General features: G+C 60.5%; 1 protein-coding gene across 3 annotated transcripts in view; it reads left to right on the top strand.

Moving 5' to 3' along the window:
- Window positions 1-20,976, top strand: part of LRP1 (LDL receptor related protein 1) — a 103,284-nt gene that overhangs the window by 55,553 nt on the left and 26,755 nt on the right. For all 3 annotated transcript variants that reach the window (XM_069879633.1, XM_069879632.1, XM_069879634.1), the window contains exons 20-49: window positions 813-980; window positions 1,346-1,528; window positions 1,673-1,873; window positions 1,961-2,206; window positions 2,498-2,695; window positions 3,436-3,640; window positions 3,789-3,953; window positions 5,042-5,286; window positions 5,610-5,741; window positions 5,852-6,079; window positions 6,255-6,429; window positions 7,040-7,134; window positions 7,385-7,534; window positions 8,193-8,333; window positions 8,869-8,997; window positions 11,203-11,334; window positions 11,568-11,702; window positions 11,789-11,918; window positions 12,754-12,880; window positions 13,075-13,226; window positions 13,952-14,076; window positions 14,332-14,703; window positions 16,058-16,247; window positions 17,117-17,321; window positions 17,724-17,916; window positions 18,346-18,471; window positions 18,572-18,697; window positions 19,472-19,591; window positions 20,237-20,350; window positions 20,808-20,957. In XM_069879633.1, coding sequence (XP_069735734.1) covers window positions 813-980; window positions 1,346-1,528; window positions 1,673-1,873; window positions 1,961-2,206; window positions 2,498-2,695; window positions 3,436-3,640; window positions 3,789-3,953; window positions 5,042-5,286; window positions 5,610-5,741; window positions 5,852-6,079; window positions 6,255-6,429; window positions 7,040-7,134; window positions 7,385-7,534; window positions 8,193-8,333; window positions 8,869-8,997; window positions 11,203-11,334; window positions 11,568-11,702; window positions 11,789-11,918; window positions 12,754-12,880; window positions 13,075-13,226; window positions 13,952-14,076; window positions 14,332-14,703; window positions 16,058-16,247; window positions 17,117-17,321; window positions 17,724-17,916; window positions 18,346-18,471; window positions 18,572-18,697; window positions 19,472-19,591; window positions 20,237-20,350; window positions 20,808-20,957 — 5,058 coding nt within the window. The remainder of the gene's footprint in view (window positions 1-812; window positions 981-1,345; window positions 1,529-1,672; window positions 1,874-1,960; window positions 2,207-2,497; window positions 2,696-3,435; window positions 3,641-3,788; window positions 3,954-5,041; window positions 5,287-5,609; window positions 5,742-5,851; window positions 6,080-6,254; window positions 6,430-7,039; window positions 7,135-7,384; window positions 7,535-8,192; window positions 8,334-8,868; window positions 8,998-11,202; window positions 11,335-11,567; window positions 11,703-11,788; window positions 11,919-12,753; window positions 12,881-13,074; window positions 13,227-13,951; window positions 14,077-14,331; window positions 14,704-16,057; window positions 16,248-17,116; window positions 17,322-17,723; window positions 17,917-18,345; window positions 18,472-18,571; window positions 18,698-19,471; window positions 19,592-20,236; window positions 20,351-20,807; window positions 20,958-20,976) is intronic.

Genomic DNA, 20,976 nt, shown 5'->3' with positions numbered 1-20,976 from the left:
AGAGCGAAGCAACCGTCCCTCCTGGCTCACCAAGTGGAGTTGCTCGGGGAGCTCCTTTACGTGGGAGCCTGGAGAGCTCGGGGTTGGCATCTGCCGGGGAAGCTGTGCGGCAGCCGTCAGTGCCACTGTCCCCGTGCCTGTCCTGAGCTCTCCTGTGTGCGAGGAGCCAGAGGCACGGGGAGGCAAAGCCTTTTACTGAGCTCAGATGGGGCTTCTGCGGCGGAGCAGAGCTCTGGAGTGATTCCAGCAAGCAGAACCAGCCCCGTGCCCCGTGCTGGCGTTGGCAGGGGCTGCATTGCCGGCGGGGCAGCACCCTCAGATTAAAGCTGCCCCAGCCCATCAGCGGGCAATGGAGTTTTCTCCAGGCGAGCTGGCACCCCCCCAATTGGCCGTACCAGCCCGTCTCCCCATGGTTGTGCCCCCTACAGGAGCGCAGCGTCCCCCCGGCTCCGCTCCCCCTTGGTGCTGGGCGTCCTCCCAGCCTCCCCAGGTACATGGCTGATCTATGCAGTTTCTGTGTTTCATTTTCTTTGTGCGCTGCTGGTGCTGTGGCCGCGCCTGGCGGCGTCTCGGGGTGGGAGGGCCGGGGGGGGGGTTCCACATTCAGCGGGGATGGTGCTGCCAGCGCTGCGGGGCTGCTCGCTGCCCCGCGTCCCGTCTGCTGGCGTGATTGACTGATCCCCGTCGTTCCCCGCTTCCCCCAGCCTCCTCCTCTGGTCTCTGCTCTCCTTCTTCCCACCGTGGCTCCACCGGCCCTCCTGAGCAGCCGGGCGACTCTCTGAGCCCCTTCCCACTCCCTTTTCCCTTCGCAGACAACGACTGCGGCGACAACAGCGACGAGGCGGGTTGCAGCCACTCCTGCTCCAGCAACCAGTTCAAGTGCAACAGCGGGCGCTGCATCCCCGTGCACTGGACCTGCGACGGGGACAACGACTGCGGCGATTACAGCGACGAGACTCACGCCAACTGCACCAACCAGGGTGAGTCCCCGGGGCGCGGTGGGGCCGAGCTGGCCCCGCGCTCCGCTCTGTGTCCCCCCCCGGTGAGGGAGCAAGTGGGCGATGGGGAGGTGAACGCAGCAGACGGACCCTCCTGGGCATCAGCACCACTGGTGTCTTCTCCGGAGAGCCCACAACCCACTCCGAGCAGAGCTCCTGCCTTCCAGGCGGGGAATCCTCAGTGTCCTCTACCCACCTTGGGTGCTCAGATGCCATCTTCCTGCACCCCTGGGTGCCCCTGGCTCGTTCCCGGCCAGGCCAAGTGCCTGGTCCCGCTTGCCCACCCTGAACCCCCGCCCAGTTCCCAGCTCTGGGGGGCAAAAGCAGTGAGCAGGCGCTTCCACCAGCCACGCGTCCGCCCGGGGGCTGCCACACGGACGAGTTCCAGTGCCGGCTGGATGGACTCTGCATCCCCATGCGCTGGCGCTGCGATGGCGACACCGACTGCATGGACTCCAGCGACGAGAAGAACTGCGAGGGGGTCACCCACGTCTGTGACCCCAACGTCAAGTTTGGCTGCAAGGACTCAGGTGAGAGCAGGGAGGGGAAGACGCCGGGAAGGGGTTGGGACCCGCCTCAGCTTGATGGGGATGGGGACAGTGGTGGGGGGACAGCAGCTCTGGGGCAGCCGAGACCCTGAGCGCCTGGAATAACATCTCGCTTCTCGTTGGCAGCACGTTGCATCAGCAAGGCCTGGGTGTGCGATGGGGACAGCGACTGCGAGGACAACTCAGACGAGGAGAACTGCGAGTCGCTGGTGTGCAAACCTCCCTCCCACACCTGTGCCAACAACACCTCCATCTGCCTCCCCCCCGAGAAGCTCTGTGACGGCTCTGACGACTGCGGGGATGGCTCCGACGAGGGCGAGCTCTGCGGTAAGCGTGGGGCTGGGGACCAGGACGTCAAGTCTCCTTCAGGTGGGAGTGGGATGAGGACGTGACCGGTGTGTCCTCTCTCCACAGACCAGTGCTCCCTCAACAACGGCGGCTGCAGCCACAACTGCACCGTGGCCCCCGGCGAGGGCATCGTCTGCTCCTGTCCCCTGGGGATGGAGCTGGGGGTGGACAACAAGACCTGCCAGATCCAGAGCTACTGTGCCAAGCACCTCAAGTGCAGCCAGAAGTGCGAGCAGGACAAGTACAACGTCAAGTGCTCCTGCTACGAGGGCTGGATGCTGGAGCCCGACGGCGAGAGCTGCCGCAGCCTGGGTGCGTGCGGGGCGGCTGCAGGGGCTGGCAGCGTCACTCCAGCTGCCTGGGATGGGGATTGTCCTCCCACTGCTCTCAGAAGGAGCAGCAGCAGAGCTGAGAACTGTGCTGATGGGCACAGTGGGGTCCTGGGGGGGACCTGCCTGCTGACAGTAGGTCCCTTGCTGTCCCTGCCTGGCACAAGCTGCAGGGGTAGGGGTGGTCTTGTAGCTGGGCTGGGACCGGGACCCAGAAACGCTTTTGCCCTGCTTTGCCTGTGCCCTGCTTCTGACCCTGCCCTGCTTTCCCCAGACCCTTTCAAGCCGTTCATCATCTTCTCCAACCGCCACGAGATCCGCCGCATCGACCTGCACCGGGGGGACTACAGCGTCCTGGTCCCCGGGCTGCGCAACACCATCGCCCTGGACTTCCACCTGAACCAGAGCTCGCTGTACTGGACCGATGTGGTAGAGGACAAAATCTACAGGGGAAAACTGCTCGAGAATGGGGGTGCGTAGCCTGGGAGTGGGGAGCGAGCTGGTGGGGGCCGGCAGTGCGAAAAAATATTCCACAGAAAGGGTGATTGGGCAGTGGCAGAGGCTGCCCAGGGAGGGGGTTGAGTCCCCTTCCCTGGAGGGGTTTAAGGGCCGGGTGGACGAGGTGCTGAGGGCCATGGGTTAGTGATTGATGGGAATGGTTGGACTCGATGATCCAGGGGGTCTTTTCCAACCTGGTTATTCTATGATGATTCTATGATTCTGGGGTGGGGATGCCAGCAATGACTCCTTGGCACCTCGCAGCCGTGCAGCCGCTGGAGCCCACAGCCCCTGTAGCGCTCCTGTTCCGCTCTCCGAAGTTGCTTATTATGTAGGAATTAATTAGCATTCCCGGCACTTCCCTGATGTTAATTGCAGCCTGGCAGCTGGGAGCACAAAGCCAGGCCCCCTCCCAGGCCCCCTCAGAGGGGCAGTGAGAGCTCAGCGCCGGGACCTTGGGGTTCAGGCTCCTTGGGGAAGAAATGTCCCCCACCCCATCACCTCCAGTCAAGGTGGATGGAGCTGTTGAAGGCTGGGACACGGTGGAGGCGTGTGGGCTGGTTGAATCACCTTCCCTGGAGGTGTTTAAGGGTTGGGTGGATGAGGGGCTGAGGGACATGGTTTAGTCTTTGATAAGAATGGTTGGACTCGATGATCCAATGGATCTTTTCCAACCTGGTAATTCTATGATCCTCCTGGCGCTGTGCCCTGCAGCTCTGACCAGCTTCGAGGTGGTGATCCAGTATGGGTTGGCCACCCCCGAGGGGCTGGCTGTGGACTGGATCGCTGGCAACATCTACTGGGTGGAGAGCAACCTGGACCAGATCGAGGTGGCCAAGCTGGACGGCACCATGCGAACCACGCTGCTGGCTGGGGACATCGAGCATCCCCGTGCCATCGCCCTGGACCCCCGCTATGGGTAAGGCAGGAGGGGATGTCGGTCACCAGGACGCAGTGGGATCGTGTGAGGGGACCAGGCTTCAGTCCGGGCACAGACTTCACTGCTAATTTGGGAGGCAAAGCTTGGTGTCCCTGTACTGACCATCTCCGCTCGCCATCCCTTGCAGGATCCTCTTCTGGACAGACTGGGATGCCAGCCTGCCCCGCATCGAGGCCGCTTCCATGAGCGGCGAGGGCCGACGCACCATCCACAAGGAGACGGGCTCGGGGGGCTGGCCCAACGGGCTCACTGTCGACTACCTGGAGAAGCGCATCCTCTGGATTGATGCCAGGTAGGACCAGGACGCCCATCTCTGCCCTGCACCTCGCTGTGGGACCCATGCTCCCTCCCCATCCCTCGCTGCTCTGGCTCCTTCCCTCTTGCTTCTGTGTTGTTCTGCCATTTGGCTGCCAGGCTGGTAGCAGAAGCCTTTGCTCTGTGGGATCTATTTGTGTCAGCGAAACGTTCCAGCCTTTGCTCTGGGTTTTCTCCTCTGTGGGGGCTGCGGACCCTGGTGTAAATCAGCCGCCGTCCTCCTCCTCCGCAGCGCTGAGCAGAGCGGATGCGGGTGCTGCTCGTGCCCTGTGGGTCAGAGAATCATAGAGTCATAGAGTCACCAGGTTGGGAAAGACCCACCAGATCATCGAGTCCAACCATTCCCATCAATCACTAACCCACGTCCCTCAGCACCTCGTCCACCCGGCCCTTAAACCCCTCCAGGGAAGGGGACTCAACCCCCTCCCTGGGCAGCCTCTGCCACTGCCCAATGACCCTTTCCCTGAAAAATTTTTTCCGCATGTCCAACCTAAACCTCCCCTGGTGGAGCTTGAGGCCATTCCCTCTCGTCCTGTCCCCTGTCCCTTGGGAGAAGAGCCCAGCTCCCTCCTCTCCACAACCTCCTCTCAGGGAGTTGCAGAGAGCAATGAGGTCTCCCCTCAGCCTCCTCTTCTCCAGCCTAAACCCCCCCAGCTCTCCCAGCTGCTCCTCTTCTTCTCCAGCCCCCTCCCCAGCTTCCTTGCTCTTCTCTGCACTCGCTCCAGAGCCTCAACATCCTTCTTGTGGGGAGGGGCCCAGAACTGACCCCAGGATTCGAGGAGCGGTCTCCCCAGGGCCGAGGCCAGAGGGAGAAGAACCTCCCTGGCCCTGCTGGCCACGCCGGGTCTGATCCAAGCCAAGATGCCCTTGGCCTTCTTGGCCCCCTGGGCCCCTGCTGGCTCCTGTTCCACCAACCCCCCCAGGTCCTTCTCCTCCAGGCAGTTTCCAGCCGGCCTCCTCCTAGTCTGTCGCAGTGCAGGTCGTTGCGTTGGGTTCACGGCTTGGCCTTTCGCTGTGCCTGGTGCCCCTGGTGCAGCTCTCACCCCTCATCTCTGCCGGGCGCAGGTCTGATGCCATCTACTCTGCGCTGTATGACGGGACAGGCCACATCGAGGTGCTGCGGGGACACGAGTACCTGTCACACCCCTTTGCCGTCACCCTCTACGGGGGTGAGGTCTACTGGACCGACTGGCGCACCAACACGCTGGCCAAGGCCAACAAGTGGACGGGGCACAAGGTGACGGTGGTGCAGAGGACCAACACGCAGCCCTTCGACCTGCAGGTGTATCATCCCTCCCGGCAGCCCCTGGGTGAGGCCTGGGGAAGCAGAGGCAGCGGGATGGGGTTGTGGGGAGCGAGGTGGGGAGACGGCGCCGGTGCTCGGTGTGAACCTGCACCCACTTGGGGCATCGCAAGGGAGCGGCTCCCATCCTTGTGCCTTCGTCTTCTCACCCTTTGCTGAGCTGGAGGCCTCTGCTGTGGCTCTGATCGCTGAGCAAAACTGTCCTGGGGTGACGAGGCTGATGGATCAGAGCTCCTCGATGGGGTTAGGGAGGGTCTGGTGCTCTCCAGGACCTCCCTGGTGGGTGTCCTTCAAAACAGGGACGTTGCTGACTCTTTATCCCCTTGGCAGCTCCCAATCCCTGTGAAGCCAACGGGGGCAAAGGGCCGTGTTCCCACCTCTGCCTCATCAACTACAACCGCACGCTGTCCTGTGCCTGTCCCCACCTCATGAAGCTGGACAAGGACAACACCACCTGCTATGGTAGGGTCTGCCTGGGCCACCCCGCTGCGGGGACACCAGCAGGTGCTGGAGAACCAGCTCTGCAGACCAGGCTGAGGCCCCACGACCACCGCTCTCGTCCTTCTCCCCAGAGTTTAAGAAGTTTCTGCTGTACGCACGGCAGATGGAGATCCGAGGGGTGGACATCGACAACCCCTACTACAATTACATCATCTCCTTCACGGTGCCCGACATCGACAATGTCACCGTGGTGGACTACGATGCCCTGGAGCAGCGCATTTACTGGTCTGATGTCCGTACCCAGACCATCAAGAGAGCCTTCATCAACGGCACTGGTGTGGAGACCGTCGTCTCTGCAGGTGGGTTTGGAGAAGGCATCGACCTGCACGCCTGCTCCTATTAGGTCCTATGTCAGGTCAGAGATTCCAGCACTCCAGAGGCTTCGGCTCCGTGAGATCAGCCCATTCTTCATCTTGGCGTCACTCCAGCCCCATTTTCACAACTAATGAGTCTCCCTTCTCTGTTGCCTTTCAGACCTGCCCAACGCTCATGGCCTCTCTGTGGATTGGGTTTCCAGAAACCTCTTCTGGACCAGCTACGATGCCAACAAGAAGCAGATCAATGTGGCCCGGCTCGACGGCTCCTTCAAGAACGCGGTGATCCAGGGGCTGGACAAACCTCACTGCTTGGTGGTTCACCCTCTCCGGGGGTAAGTGCCAGCATGCTCGGGGTCCAGCATCGAAGGAGTAGGTGTGCGCACACACACGTGTGAGGAACAGCTTATGAGGAGCAGCTGAGAGAGCTGGGGGTGTTCAGCCTGGAGAAGAGGAGGCTGAGGGGAGACCTCATTGCTCTCTGCAACTCCCTGAGAGGAGGTTGTGGAGAGGAGGGAGCTGGGCTCTTCTCCCAAGGGCCAGGGGACAGGACGAGAGGGAATGGCCTCAAGCTCCACCAGCGGAGGGTCAGGCTGGACATTAGGAAAAAGTTTTTCACAGAAAGGGTGATTGGGGCCCTGTCCGAGGCTGCCCAGGGAGGGGGTTGATTCCCCTTCCCTGGAGGGGTTTAAGGGCTGGGTGGACGAGGTGCTGAGGTCCATGGGTTAGTGATTGATGGGAATGGTTGGACTCGATGATCCGATGGGTCTTTTCCAACCTGCTGATTCTATGATTCTATGTGCTGGGCAGGAGAGGGGAGAGGGGCTGCTGCAGGAGTGGTCTTGGCTGGGAGAGGGGCCTGGAGAGCAGGATGGGCTAGTGGGGACTGCTGGAGCTTGGGTGGGTGGTGGAGCCGCTGGGCTCAGTGTCCCCTCACCGCTGCAGGAAGCTGTACTGGACAGACGGGGACAACATCAGCGTGGCCAACATGGATGGCAGCAACCGCACTCTTCTCTTCACCAACCAGAAAGGGCCTGTTGGTATGGACCCCGCTATTTCCCTCACTATTACCCCACCTTGCTGTGCCCTTGCTGGCCCTAAAAGCCCCGCACCCCGACTCTGGCTGCCCTGGTTCCCCAGGGAACCGGCGGATGCTTTGTGCTGGGTCACCTCGACCTCACGTGCTCGTTCTCTCCATCACCCCATCCGCTCTGCGGGTCACATCCCACCTCCCAGATGGTGATGGTCCCTGCGTTGCCACCTGGATGCTGACAGTCCCTTGTTTTCCAGGCCTGGCCATTGACTACCCGGAGAGCAAGCTGTACTGGATCAGCTCTGGCAACGGCACCATCAACAGATGCGACCTCGACGGCACCAACCTGGAGGTGATCGAGTCTGTGAAGGGTCAGCTGAGCAAGGCGACCGCCCTGGCCATCATGGGTGAGAGAAGGACCTCGGGGTGTTGATTGAACAGGAGCCAGCAGGGGCCCAGGTGGCCAAGAAGGCCAAGGGCATCTTGGCTTGGATCAGACCCGGCGTGGCCAGCAGGGCCGGGGAGGTTCTTCTCCCTCTGGCCTCGGCCCTGGGGAGACCGCTCCTCGAATCCTGGGGTCAGTTCTGGGCCCCTCCCCACAAGAAGGATGTTGAGGCTCTGGAGCGAGTCCAGAAAAGAGCAAGGAAGCTGGGGAGGGGGCTGGAGAAGAAGAGGAGCGGCTGAGAGAGCTGGGGGTGTTTAGGCTGGAGAAGAGGAGGCTGAGGGGAGACCTCATTGCTCTCTCCAACTCCCTGAGAGGAGGTTGTGGAGAGGAGGGAGCTGGGCTCTTCTCCCAAGGGACAGGGGACAGGACGAGAGGGAATGGCCTCAAGCTCCTCCAGGGGAGGTTTAGGTTGGACATGCGGAAAAAATTTTTCCTGGAAAGGGTCATTGGGCACTGGAACAGGCTGCCCAGGGAGGGGGTTTAAGGGATGGGTGGATGAGATACTGAGGGACATGGTTTAGTGACTGATAGGAATGGTTGGACTCGATGATCCAGTGGGACTTCTCCAACCTGGTGCTTCTATGATTCTATAATTCCATGTTCCTGCCTTTTCCTCCCAGGCGACAAGCTGTGGTGGGCTGACCAGGCCTCCGAGAGGATGGGCACCTGCAACAAGAAGGATGGGACGGAGGTCAAGGTGCTGCGCAACAGCACCACGCTGGTGATGCACATGAAGGTGTACGACGAGAGCATCCAGCAAGGTGAGCGTGTGGTCCTGGGGCAGCGGCTCCTCCACTCCACGAGGATGCCAGCGGGGATGGAGCCTGGCATTGGGTGACCCTGCAGCCAACACCATCCCTTCTTGCTGGCCCAAGCCTAGCCCTTGTCCTCGTGCAAGGTGCAGAGCATCCACGTCCTGTGTGGCTGCTCAAGCTGTGCCAGCCTCTCCCCAGGTGCCTGCAGCCCCGGTGGCTCTGCCTGGGTCCCCGGCTGTCCCTCACCTTGGCTTCTTCCCAAGGGACAGGGGACAGGACGAGAGGGGATGGCCTCAAGCTCCACCAGGGGAGGTTTAGGCTGGACATTAGGAAAAAATTCTTCACAGAAAGGGTGATTGGGCAGTGGCAGAGGCAGCCCAGGGAGGGGGTTGAGTCCCCTTCCCTGGAGGGGTTTCAGGGCCGGGTGGACGAGGTGCTGAGGGCCATGGGTTAGTGATTGATGGGAATGGTTGGACTCGATGATCCGGTGGGTCTCTTCCAACCTGGTGATTCTATGATTCTATGATTCTCTCCGTGGCAGCTGGAACCAACCCCTGCAGCTTCAACAACGGGGACTGCTCGCAGCTCTGCCTCCCCACCTCCGAGACCTCCCGGTCCTGCATGTGCACGGCAGGCTACAGCCTCAAGAGCGGGCAGCAGTCGTGCGAAGGTGAGTGTCCTTGTCCTTGTCCCCTCAACCAAACGCCCCACTTGGAGCAGAGCGATCCCGTGGCGGTGCCTGCTGTGGCTCCAGCAGTGGTTCTGGTAGTGGCTCTAGTTGTTCGCAGGCTCTTCCCAACTGCCCTGTGCCTCCCAGCGCTGCGGGGAGATGCTGGGAGCCAGAGGGATGCTGGGGACCCTGGGAGGGAGCTATGGGCTCAGGCTGCGGCGAGACACACGCGTGGGCTGTGGGGCGAGGGGCTGGCAGGAGTGTGTGTGGCACAGGGGCGCTACCCGGGCACCGAGGGCTCTGGGTTTAGCGAGAGGAGAGGTGAAAGCGTTGCTGTTGGCTGCAGGTTTGGGGCACAGACTCGCTGCGGTCGCTGGGAACGGGGCTGATCCGCCTGCAGATCCCCGGTGTCTGCCTCGTTTGCCACCGTCTCCCGTGGGAGGGGAGAGCGCTCGCACTCCTCGGTCGCTGCCAGGGCCTCTCAAAGGCTGTTTGTGTGCAAAATGTTCTTGGTGTTTTTGGAGAGGGCTGGCAGAGCTGCTCCGCCATCTGGGTCAGGGCAGGGACTGAATAACAAGCGCTGCCCTGACCCAGATGCGGCACAGAGCCCTTGCCAGGGCTCACAGGCGGAGGCGGCTTCGGAAAGAGGCCTCGCTCATGCCTCCCCCGTGCCCCACCGCGGGTCAGGACCTCTTGAACAGGCTGCTCCAGGGCTTGCAGCCTCGAGGGTGGTCCAGGCAGGGCCCGCTGGAGCACAGAACCAAGCAGGGAAGGGCTTGGTGGCTGTTCCCTGAGTTCCTGTCCCCGTCATCAGAAACCTTGTTTGACGATGTGCTCGGTTTACTGTTCCCTGCAATTTTCACAAGGTTTTCCATTCCTTCTCCTGCCCCATGTGGCACAGGCTTTATGAGGAGCGGCTGAGAGAGCTGGGGGGGTTCAGCCTGGAGAAGAGGAGGCTGAGGGGAGACCTCATTGCTCTCTGCAACTCCCTGAGAGGAGGTTGTGGAGAGGAGGGAGCTGGGCTCTTCTCCCAAGGGACAGGGGACAGGACGAGAGGGAATGGCCTCAAGCTCCACCAGGGGAGGGTCAGGCTTGACTTTAGGACGTGGTTTAGTGATTGATGGGAATGGTTGGACTCAATGATCTGGTGGTTCTCTTCCAACCTGGTGATTCTATGGTTCTATGAAGGAAACCCATCCCATGCCCATGACAGAGGAGGTTTTTTCCTCCTCGTGCTCATCCTGCTTTTCCCTTCTCGTGTGGGGACCCAAGTGAAGCAGGCACATCCCTCCCTCTGCGAGAAGCCACGATGCTGCAGGGCTCGCAAAATGCACCATGCGCCTCATGCTGCCTGTGGAAACACGTCACCCTGTGACTGCGGCACCGTGGGCAGCAGCAGACGCTCCGTGTCCGGCAGCGCTGCCTCCCTCGCCGCCTCCCTGGCTGCCTGCGGAGCTGCTGCTCGCGCTGCCAGCCCACGTCTCGCGTGCGTCAACCTTGAAGTCAGCGAGAGGTGGGCGTAGGGGCTGCTGGCGCAGGGGATGCTTCAGGCAGCCCCACAGCCTGCCGGCAAATCCAACCGACGTGGTTCAACCCTGCCCTTCCCATCGTTCTGCTGTCCTGGGCCAGGGATTTGTGGTGCTGCTGCCGTGGGTCTAGCCCTCCCACCAGCCCTCCCGGGATCATGTTCTTCCATGGAGGTGCTGGCACAGTTTTCCATGAGTTGTGGCTGCACGTCGACGGGACAGCATGTGGTCTGTGGGATGCATTTGGCTGGAGAACAGGCCTTATGAGGAGCGGCTGAGGGAGCTGGGGGGGTTTAGGCTGGAGAAGAGGAGGCTGAGGGGAGACCTCATTGCTCTCTGCAACTCCCTGAGAGGAGGTTGTGGAGAGGAGGGAGCTGGGCTCTTCTCCCAAGGGACAGGGGACAGGACGAGAGGGAATGGCCTCAAGCTCCACCAGGGGAATGTCACGCTGGACATCAGGAAAAAAATTTTCTCAGAAAGGGTTACTGGGCACAGGGAGAGGCTGCCCAGGGAGGGGGTTGAGTCCCCTTCCCTGGAGGGGTTTAAGGGATGGGTGGACGAGGCACTGAGGAGCATGGTTTAGTATTCGATAGGAATGGTTGGACTCGATGATCCGATGGGTCTTTTCCAACCTAGTGATTCTATGATTCCATGACTGTCCTCCGCTTCTGTGTCACAGGTGTTGGCTCCTTCCTCCTGTATTCAGTCCACGAGGGGATACGTGGCATTCCCCTAGACCCCAACGACAAGTCGGATGCTCTTGTGCCCGTGTCAGGGACCTCCCTGGCTGTGGGGATCGACTTCCACGCAGGTAACACAGGGACTAGGAGTGGGACTGCAGGGCTGGAGGGTTTGGGGAGGGGGAACGTGAGAGGGACCTTCACCAGCTCCTCCTCTGCCCGGGAGCATCTGCCCTCAGCAGCTCTGAGTGGGAAAGGGTTTCAGGGACGTGGGTTGTGGAGTGCAGCTCAGCCTGAGTCTGTGCCCCCCTCGAGGTGACCCAGAAGTGGTCCCTGATACCCGCTCTCCTGTCCGGCCCCTCAGAGAATGACACCATTTACTGGGTGGACATGGGTCTGAGCACCATCAGCCGAGCCAAGCGGGACCAGACGTGGCGAGAGGACGTGGTCACCAACGGCATTGGCCGTGTGGAGGGCATCGCTGTGGACTGGATCGCTGGTGAGACGGGGCTTGGGAGCAGGGAGGAGCCGATGGGTGGTCGAGGAGCAGGGTTCATACAGGTGTTGACTCTCCCCTCTTTGCAGGAAACATCTACTGGACAGACCAGGGCTTTGACGTCATCGAAGTGGCCAGGCTGAATGGGTCCTTCCGCTACGTGGTCATCTCGCAGGGGCTGGACAAGCCACGGGCCATCACGGTCCATCCGGAGAAGGGGTGAGATGCTGCACGTCCATCAGTTGGGGTGGGGACTCACCAGAGACCCTGCTGCCTTCTCGGCAGAGCTGTGCGTTTTACACACTGTGGAGAAGGACACGTAGGTCTCCTGCCACACCAGGGGTCAGGTGCCCGTGTCCAAACCAGCTGGGCTTAAGCGGCCTTTTGCCGATGGGATGAGCTTCCTGGGAGCTCCCCATGACTTCAGTGGTGCCAGCTCCTTTGAAAATCATAGAATCATAGAATCACCAGGTTGGAAAAGACCCACCGGATCATCGAGTCCAACCATTCCCATCAATCACTAACCCATGTCCCTCAGCACCTCGTCCACCTGTCCCTTAAACCCCTCCAGGGAAGGGGACTCAACCCCCTCCCTGGGCAGCCTCTGCCACTGCCCAATGACCCTTTCTGTGAAAAATTTTTTCCTAATATCCAGCCTGAACCTCCCCTGGTGGAGCTTGAGGCCATTCCCTCTTGTCCTGTCCCCTGTCCCTTGGGAGAAGAGCCCAGCTCCCTCCTCTCCACAACCTCCTCTCAGGGAGTTGGAGAGAGCAATGAGGTCTCCTCCAAGCAGAGCCTCCCCAGATCAGCTCCAGCTTTGGACAGAGTCACAGGGGAAGTTGTTTGGATCTGGGCACGGATGGAGAACCTCAGGTGCCTGCAGTGTGGTTCTCCATTTCCCAGCTGCAGCCTGGTCTGCAAGCATGTGGCATCCAGGAGGCAGGAGATCACTGGAGGGTGGTTTGAGGCCCTGGTGGGCAGGGATGAGGGGGGCGAGGTGGCCAAAAGGCTCAAGGATGCTGCCGTGTGGTCACGTCCCTGCTGTCCCCTGCAGGTACCTGTTCTGGACGGAGTGGGGGCAGTACCCTCGCATCGAACGGTCGCGTCTGGATGGGACGGAGCGGATGGTGCTGGTGAACGTCAGCATCAGTTGGCCCAACGGGATCTCTGTCGACTACGAGGTACAACCACCAGCTGGGAGCGCGGTGCTGTCCTAGGACCTGGTGGGAGGCCTCTGAGGACACGGTCGCCGTCTCCAGTGCAGGGAGCGTTGTCCAGGGTCTTCTGAACCTTGGGACCTGTAGGAGGAGGTGTGGAAGGTGCCTTAGTGCCACCCCAGTGCGTTGCTGACTGTGTTGCTTTCCCACCACCTCAGGACGGGAAGCTTTACTGGTGTGATGCCCGGACAGACAAGATTGAACGAATCGACCTGGAGACGGGTGAAAACCGAGAGGTCGTCCTGTCCAGCAACAACATGGACATGTTCTCGGTGTCGGTCTTCGAGGAGTACATTTACTGGAGTGACAGGTACAGTGTCCAAGAGGTCTATGGGTGCTGGGGGTGCCCTGGGTGCCGGCTGCATGGGAGCTAGTCCTGAGGTGAAGGTGGTGGAGCTGGTGCTGGTGTGAAGGTGGTGGAGCTGGTGCTGGTGTGAAGGTGGTGGAGCTGGTGCTGGTGTGAAGGTGGTGGAGCTGGTGCTGCGGTGAAGGTGGTGGAGCTGGTGCTGGTGTGAAGGTGGTGGAGCTGGTGCTGTGGTGAAGGTGGTGGAGCTGGTGCTGCGGTGAAGGTGGTGGAGCTGGTGCTGCGGTGAAGGTGGTGGAGCTGGTGCTGCGGTGAAGGTGGTGGAGCTGGTGCTGGTGTGAAGGTGGTGGAGCTGGTGCTGCGGTGAAGGTGGTGGAGCTGGTGCTGCGGTGAAGGTGGTGGAGCTGGTGCTGCGGTGAAGGTGGTGGAGCTGGTGCTGGTGTGAAGGTGGTGGAGCTGGTGCTGCGGTGAAGGTGGTGGAGCTGGTGCTGCGGTGAAGGTGGTGGAGCTGATGCTGCAGTGAAGGTGGTGGAGCTGGTGCTGGTGTGAAGGTGGTGGAGCTGGTGCTGGTGTGAAGGTGGTGGAGCTGGTGCTGGTGTGAAGGTGGTGGAGCTGGTGCTGCGGTGAAGGTGGTGGAGCTGGTGCTGGTGTGAAGGTGGTGGAGCTGGATCCTGTGCAGGGTGTTGCTGAGGGGGCCCCACATCGGTTGTTCAATGACTCTGTTTTCTTAGGACTCACGCGAACGGCTCCATCAAAAGAGGCAACAAGGACAACGCCACTGAGTCGGTGTCCCTGCGGACAGGGATCGGTGTGCAGCTCAAGGACATCAAAGTCTTCAACCGGGCCAGGCAGAAAGGTGCGTCCAAAAGCGGATGTGAGTGCTGCTGAGCGCCAGGAGGCACCTGGGCTGGGCTCCCCTAGCAGGCAGATGCGGGGAGGGGGATGAAAACAAATGAGCCGCTGTGTCCTCGTCAAAGAACCCGCTCGTACTGTAGGCTGAGCCCTCTCCTTCACCCGCTTCCTCTGGGAGCAGGGCGAAAAGCAGCTGAGCGGGAGCATCCTCCTCCACAGAGCCTGCCCAGTTCCTCGCACGATCCTTTTTCCTCCCCAGGCACCAACATCTGTGCCCAGAACAACGGGGGCTGCCAGCAGCTGTGCCTGTTCCGGGGCGGCGGGCAGCGGACGTGCGCCTGTGCCCATGGAATGTTGTCCGAGGACGGTGTGAGCTGCCGGGACTACGATGGTTACCTGCTGTATTCGGAACGCACCATCCTCAAGAGCATTCACCTGTCGGACGAGAACAACCTCAACGCGCCCATCAAGCCCTTCGAGGACGCGGAACACATGAAGAATGTCATTGCCTTGGCCTTCGACTACCGCTATGGCTCCAAGGGCAGCAACCGCATATTCTACAGCGACATCCACTTCGGCAACATCCAGCAGATCAACGACGATGGCACGGGACGCAAAACCATCGTGGAGAGTGAGTGTCGCGGGGCTCCCTCCGCATTCATCTGCCCGCAGGCCCCTCTCTTCTGTTCTCCCCCTCCAGCTCTTCTTGAACTCCCTCCTTCCTCGCCCGAGGGCTTTTGTTCCTTTTCTCAGTTCGCCTCTTTGGGTGTTTTCAAAAGGTGTTCTGAGTGGCAGCTGCTAAGGGTTCAGCCCCGGTGCCTCTGGAAGAGACGCAGAGGACGCCAGTGTTAGGAGCGCAGAGCTCGTTCTGGCAGAGGGAGCGTGTCACGAGGCTCTGGCGTGCACACGGGTTTGCTTTGCTCTAGAAACCCGGCGCTGCAGCAAACTTGGGATTTGCTCTGTGTTTGCATTTGACTTCCAAGACAGATGCACTGAGCCTGAGCAAACCAGGCTAGCCTGGCCCTGGCCCCACCTCCAGCCCTGGATTTGCATTTAGTTGGTTTTACGGGCTCTTCCAGCGGTTCAAAATACTCTGCCTGTTGCTCTGCGTCACCAGAGAGCGGCTCCAGCAAGGGTTATAGATGTGCTCGCTAATGAGAGCATTTACATTTGGCACTGGGGATAGCTGTTATCACCGAGATCAGGAGAGCAGGGCCCATCTTTCATAGCCGGTTCATTAAACCTTTTGCTGTCTCTTAATGAGGGAGGAAGGAAGGGTGGACAGTTCAAGTTCCTGGCCTGGAAGCGGGTGGGAAGGTCTCCCTGGTCAACCACTGGTCTTCATCTTCTCACTTTGTGCCGCTGGGTCTCAGCTCTCCCCTATCAGAGGGAGACCCTTCCCTTCCCAGCTCCGCTGCTGCGGGGACGGGGAGCCCAGAGCGAGGGGAGGTGATGAGAACACGAGCTTGGAGGACAAGTTTGTGTCCTTGTTTCATTGGAGTGAACAGCTCTCAGGTTCCCTGCTTAGAATCATAGAATCATAGAATCACCAGGTTGGAAGAGATGCACCGGATCATCGAGTCCAACCATTCCCATCAATCACTAACCCATGTCCCTCAGCACCTCGTCCAAACGTCCCTTAAACCCCTCCAGGGAAGGGGACTCAACCCCCTCCCTGGGCAGCCTCTGCCAGTGCTTGGTAGCTGAGCTCTGTCCTGGAGGTCCTGGTGTCTCCTGGGGTCTCGGCTCACCCACCGGCACTAGCCGAGCCCTGCTGAGCCCCCTCAAGTGCAGCCGCCTTGGCACAGTGCTAGCGAGCAGCCAGAGCCTCTGAGAGGCTTTATTCTGGATGTAATTAAGCACGATAACTGCAGCTGCCAAAGAAGTGATGCCCAAGTGTCCCAGCCCGCTGTGCAGAGGGAGGCGAGCAGCCTCGCGGGAGCACAGGCTGGATGCGACCCTTGCCTGTTCCTCCCGTCCCGCAGACGTGGGCTCCGTGGAGGGGCTGGCGTATCACCGCGGCTGGGACACGCTCTACTGGACGAGCTACACCACCTCCACCATCACCCGCCACACCGTGGACCAGAGCCGCGTGGGGGCTTTCGAGAGGGAGACGGTGATCACCATGTCCGGGGACGACCACCCCCGAGCCTTTGTGCTGGACGAGTGCCAGAAGTGAGTGGCCTTCAGTGGTCCAACCGGCCTCCCCGGGGCCAACATGGGGTCCCAGGTGGACATCCCTCTGCTGGGGAGGAAGCAGAGAGATTATCAGACCCCAGGGAGGAGAGGCCCTCTGCACCCAGCTGCCTGCATGTCTTTTAGCATCCCAAAGCCCAGACAGAAGCCCCATCCGAACCTCTCCTCTGGCCAGCTGGTACCATGGGTACTGAATTCCCCACCTGGCTGTAGTAGCCTCATTCATAGAATCATAGAACCACCAGGTTGGAAAAGACCCACCAGATCATTAAGTCCAACCATTCCCATCAATCACTAACCCATGTCCCTCAGCACCTCGTCCACCCGGCCCTTAAACCCCTCCAGGGAAGGGGACTCAACCCCCTCCCTGGGCAGCCTCTCCCTGTGCCCAGTAACCCTTTCTGTGAAAAAATTGTTCCTAATGTCCAGCCTGACCCTCCCCTGGTGGAGCTTGAGGCCATTCCCCCTGTCCCTTGGGAGAAGAGCCCAGCTCCCTCCTCTCCACAACCTCCTCTCAGGGAGTTGCAGAGAGCAATGAGGTCTCCCCTCAGCCTCCTCTTCTCCAGCCTAAACCCCCCCAGCTCTCTCAGCCGCTCCTCTTCTTCTCCAGCCCCCTCCCCAGCTTCGTTGCTCTTCTCTGGACTCGCTCCAGAGCCTCAACATCCTTCTTATGGGGAGGGGCCCAGAACTGACCCCAGGATTCGAGGAGTGGTCTCCCACCCGTTTTTATGTGGGAGCAATGTCCCATCCATCCCAAAGGCTCTGGAAGCCCCACAGCGGTGAAGGGGTGGGCTTGAGCCAACACGTATGTGGGGTTGTGAAGACTTTGCATGTCTCTCCCCTTCCAGCCTGATGTTCTGGACCAACTGGAATGAGCAGCACCCCAGCATCATGCGCGCCACCCTCTCTGGTGCCAACGTCCTCATCATTATCGACCAGGACATACGGACACCCAACGGGCTGGCCATTGACCACAAGGCTGAGAAGATCTACTTCTCTGATGCCACGCTGGACAAAATCGAACGCTGCGAATACGACGGCTCCCACCGCCACGTGAGTCCAGAGCTGACCCCAGTGGCAGAGATGGGTGAGGGGGGTGGGGCTGGTGGTTTGTCAGAGGAAAGCAGAGCTGTTCTGAGGCATGGGGCTTGCAGGCCTTTCCCCAAGACTGAGAGAATCACAGAATCACCAGGTTGGAAAAGACCCATTGGATCATCGAGTCCAACCATTCCCATCAATCACTAACCCATGGCCCTCAGCGCCTCGTCCACCCGTCCCTTAAACCCCTCCAGGGAAGGGGACTCAACCCCCTCCCTGGGCAGCCTCTGATAGTGCCCAGTGACCCTTTCCATGAAAAATTTTTTCCTCCTGTCCAGCCTAAAGAGAGGTTGCGTTTGGAGGTGTGTGTCCCACAGCCGGGTTCCCTCATGCTCACGCTTTGCTGGTGTCTGGCAGGTGATCCTGAAGTCGGAGCCCGTGCACCCCTTTGGTCTGGCTGTCTACGGCGACTACATCTTCTGGACGGACTGGGTGCGCAGGGCTGTGCAACGAGCCAACAAGTACGTGGGCACCGACATGAAGCTGCTGCGTGTTGACATCCCCCAGCAGCCCATGGGCATCATCGCCGTGGCCAACGACACTGACAGCTGTAAGGACACCCCACGTCCCCCCAGCCCCCGCAGCCTTCCCTCTGCCGGCCCCTGCTCCCCTGCTTCTCCCCCCTCTCTCGGGCGGCTCAGCCCCGTGCCAGACAGGGCTTTTCCACCCCAGCTGCAGGTCAGGGAACGGGCAACCCATCCCACCATCCTTCCTGGCCTCTTATTGCTCCGTTAGGAAGCTCATGCTAAGGCCTTTCCATCCTCAAACCCTGAGCCAGTTAAAAAGAGAGAATTTGCCCTGGTTGAGCTCTTCTCTGGCAATTCTCCTTGCAGGATCTGGGGATCCTGGATGCCCTCAGCCCCGTGCATCCCCCATAGCTTCACCTGAAGAAGCTGGGGAGGAATCCCTACTTTTCTCTCGCCAAGGGGAAGGGACTGCTGGGACAGTCCCTGGAGTGGCTGCTCTCTGTCTCTCCTAGGTGAGCTGTCCCCATGCAGGGTCAACAACGGCGGCTGCCAGGATCTCTGCCTGCTCACGCCCAAAGGACACGTCAACTGCTCCTGCCGTGGCGAGCGCATCCTGCAGGAGGATTTCACCTGCAAAGGTGGAGGGGAGATGGAAGTGGGAGCTGATGGGGTTGGGAAGGGGAGGAGGAGAAGCCAGTTTCAGCCTGGCGGAGCTGACGTTCCCCACGCCTTCCCCAGCTCCGAATTCCACCTGCGACATGCACGAGTTCGAGTGTGGGAACGGCGACTGCATTGACTTCAGCCGGACCTGCGACGGCGTCGTCCACTGCAAGGACAAGTCAGATGAGAAGCAATCCTACTGCAGTAAGGTTCCTCCTCTTGCTGCTTCGCTCAGACACACGCACGCAGCCTTCAGCACACGCGGGTGCCTTGCTCGAGCTGTCACCTCTGCACAGCAAAGAGAGCCAGGACTCCTGGGTGTCTGCTCATGTCCCTCAAGCACTCGCAGTCCCTCTTGTCATAGAATCATAGAATCATAGAATAACCAGGTTGGAAAGGACCCATCGGATCATTGAGTCCAACCATTCCCATCAATCACTAACCCGTGTCCCTCAGCACCTCGTCCACCCGGCCCTTAAACCCCTCCAGGGAAGGGGGACTCAACCCCCTCCCTGGGCAGCCTGTTCCACTGCCCAACGACCCTTTCCGTGGGATATTTTTTCCTGATGTCCAGCCTGACCCTCCCCTGGTGGAGCTTGAGGCCATTCCCTCTCGTCCTGTCCCCTGTCCTTGGGAGAAGAGCCCAGCTCCCTCCTCTCCACAACCTCCCAGCTGGGCCAGGCTTTATGAGCTCCAGGTCTTTTATAGTTTGGGGCAGGCTGGAGGGTGAGACACGCTGAGCTGAGCCCGTGGGGGCTGCAGCATCCTCCCTCCAACACCAGCCCTCGCTCCTCAGCTGGGAGGGAGGTCTCTGCTGGGCCAAGGCCGAGCTTAACACTGCCAAGTTGCCAGCGCAGCACGAGGGAGCCTCTTTCCTAATGCTCCCTGTGTAGTTTCTCCCCCTGCGAAGGGTCCCTGAGGAGCTGACGCCCCTGGGGAGCCGTCCCCGGGCGCTCACCACCTCGTCCTCCCTCGCAGGCAGCCGCAAGTGCAAGAAGGGTTACCTGCACTGCATGAACGGGCGCTGCGTCGCCAGCCGCTACTGGTGCAACGGTGTGGACGACTGCGGGGACAACTCGGACGAAGTGCCCTGTAACAGTAAGCAGGCTGGCTGGCTCTCAGCCAGCCCCTCGCCGGGGCTTAGTCAGCTGTCTGGGACAAGGACGGAGGCTTTGGGGAAGAGTTACCTTCAGCTTGACAGGCTCAGAGCAGAGCCGGGGCTTAGAGGAGTCAAGGTCTAAATCCGACTTGTGCTGCGTGTGCCACGGATGGCTTTGTAGAGCTCACTCTGTGACGGCTGGGAGGATGATCCGAGCAGGGCCGTGAGCCTCCTGAGATCAGTGGTTTGACACCCAGGAGGAACGTGAGGGGATGGCGATGCGCGGCGTCGCTGCTCCTCATGGCTCCTGAGGAAAGGGCACCCAAGCAGCCCCAAGGGCAGCGTCTCTTCAGAGCTGCAGGGCTGCAGCAGCCTGTCTGCTTGGCTCAAAACTGATAGGGAAGATCAGGAGCTCCCCTGAGCTCATCCAGACGTGCTAGCGACAGGCCAGCTCGGGAGGTGAGCTCAGGCTGCCAAGTAGAGTGCGTGAGCTGGAAGAGCCCTAGGTGTCTGTCGGGCATCGGAGCTGGGAGTGCAGGGTCTGTAGCTGTGCCGGGCAGTGAGGGTGTGCGGGCTCTGGGGTTGCTGTACCTACTGGGTCCCACAGCCCAGTCTCAGCCGCTGTGGGGGCTTCCCCCTTGCAGAAACCAGCTGTGCCGCTACCGAGTTTCGCTGCCGAGATGGGAGCTGCATTGGCAATTCGAGCCGCTGCAACCAGTTCATCGATTGTGAGGATGCTTCGGATGAAATGAACTGCAGTGAGTGCCCCAGCTTCTTGTTCCCCACTGTCTCTCCAGCTCTGCCCTGCTGGAGCTCTGGAGATGCTCCTGCTCTCGGGGACTGTTGCCAGGGGCCTGGGACCCTCGTTTCAGTCTTTGAGACTTGTGCTGAATCGGGGAAGGAGAAGAGCCCTGGCTCCCATCCCATCAGCAAAGACCAGCCCAGGTTATCCTGCTGGCTGGAAGCCCATCCCTTCTGCCCCCTGTGCTTGCCCACAGCCCCTCAGGAGCGCTGGACACGATCACAGCAGCTCAGGGCACATAGAATCATAGAATCATGGAATCACCAGGTTGGAAAAGACCTTCTGGATCATCGAGTCCAACCGTTGCTGTCAATGTGGTGCAGAATCAGCTCCGTGCTGCTCTGGGGAGGGGAGGGCTGTGCTGCTGGTGAGCAGCACCCATCACCTGCAGCTCCTGCCGTGATTCTTTGCAGCCGCCACGGACTGCAGCAGCTATTTCAAGCTGGGGGTGAAGGGTACCACGTTCCAGAAGTGCGAACACACCTCTCTATGCTACGCTCCGAGCTGGGTGTGCGACGGGGCCAACGATTGCGGAGACTACTCAGACGAGCGCAACTGCCCTGGTGAGAGCAGGGAGAGGAA

Source organism: Phaenicophaeus curvirostris, chromosome 38 (assembly GCF_032191515.1).
Source record: "Phaenicophaeus curvirostris isolate KB17595 chromosome 38, BPBGC_Pcur_1.0, whole genome shotgun sequence".
In the NCBI taxonomy this organism is placed as follows: domain Eukaryota; kingdom Metazoa; phylum Chordata; class Aves; order Cuculiformes; family Cuculidae; genus Phaenicophaeus; species Phaenicophaeus curvirostris.
This window is presented reverse-complemented; position numbering and strand designations above follow the sequence as displayed.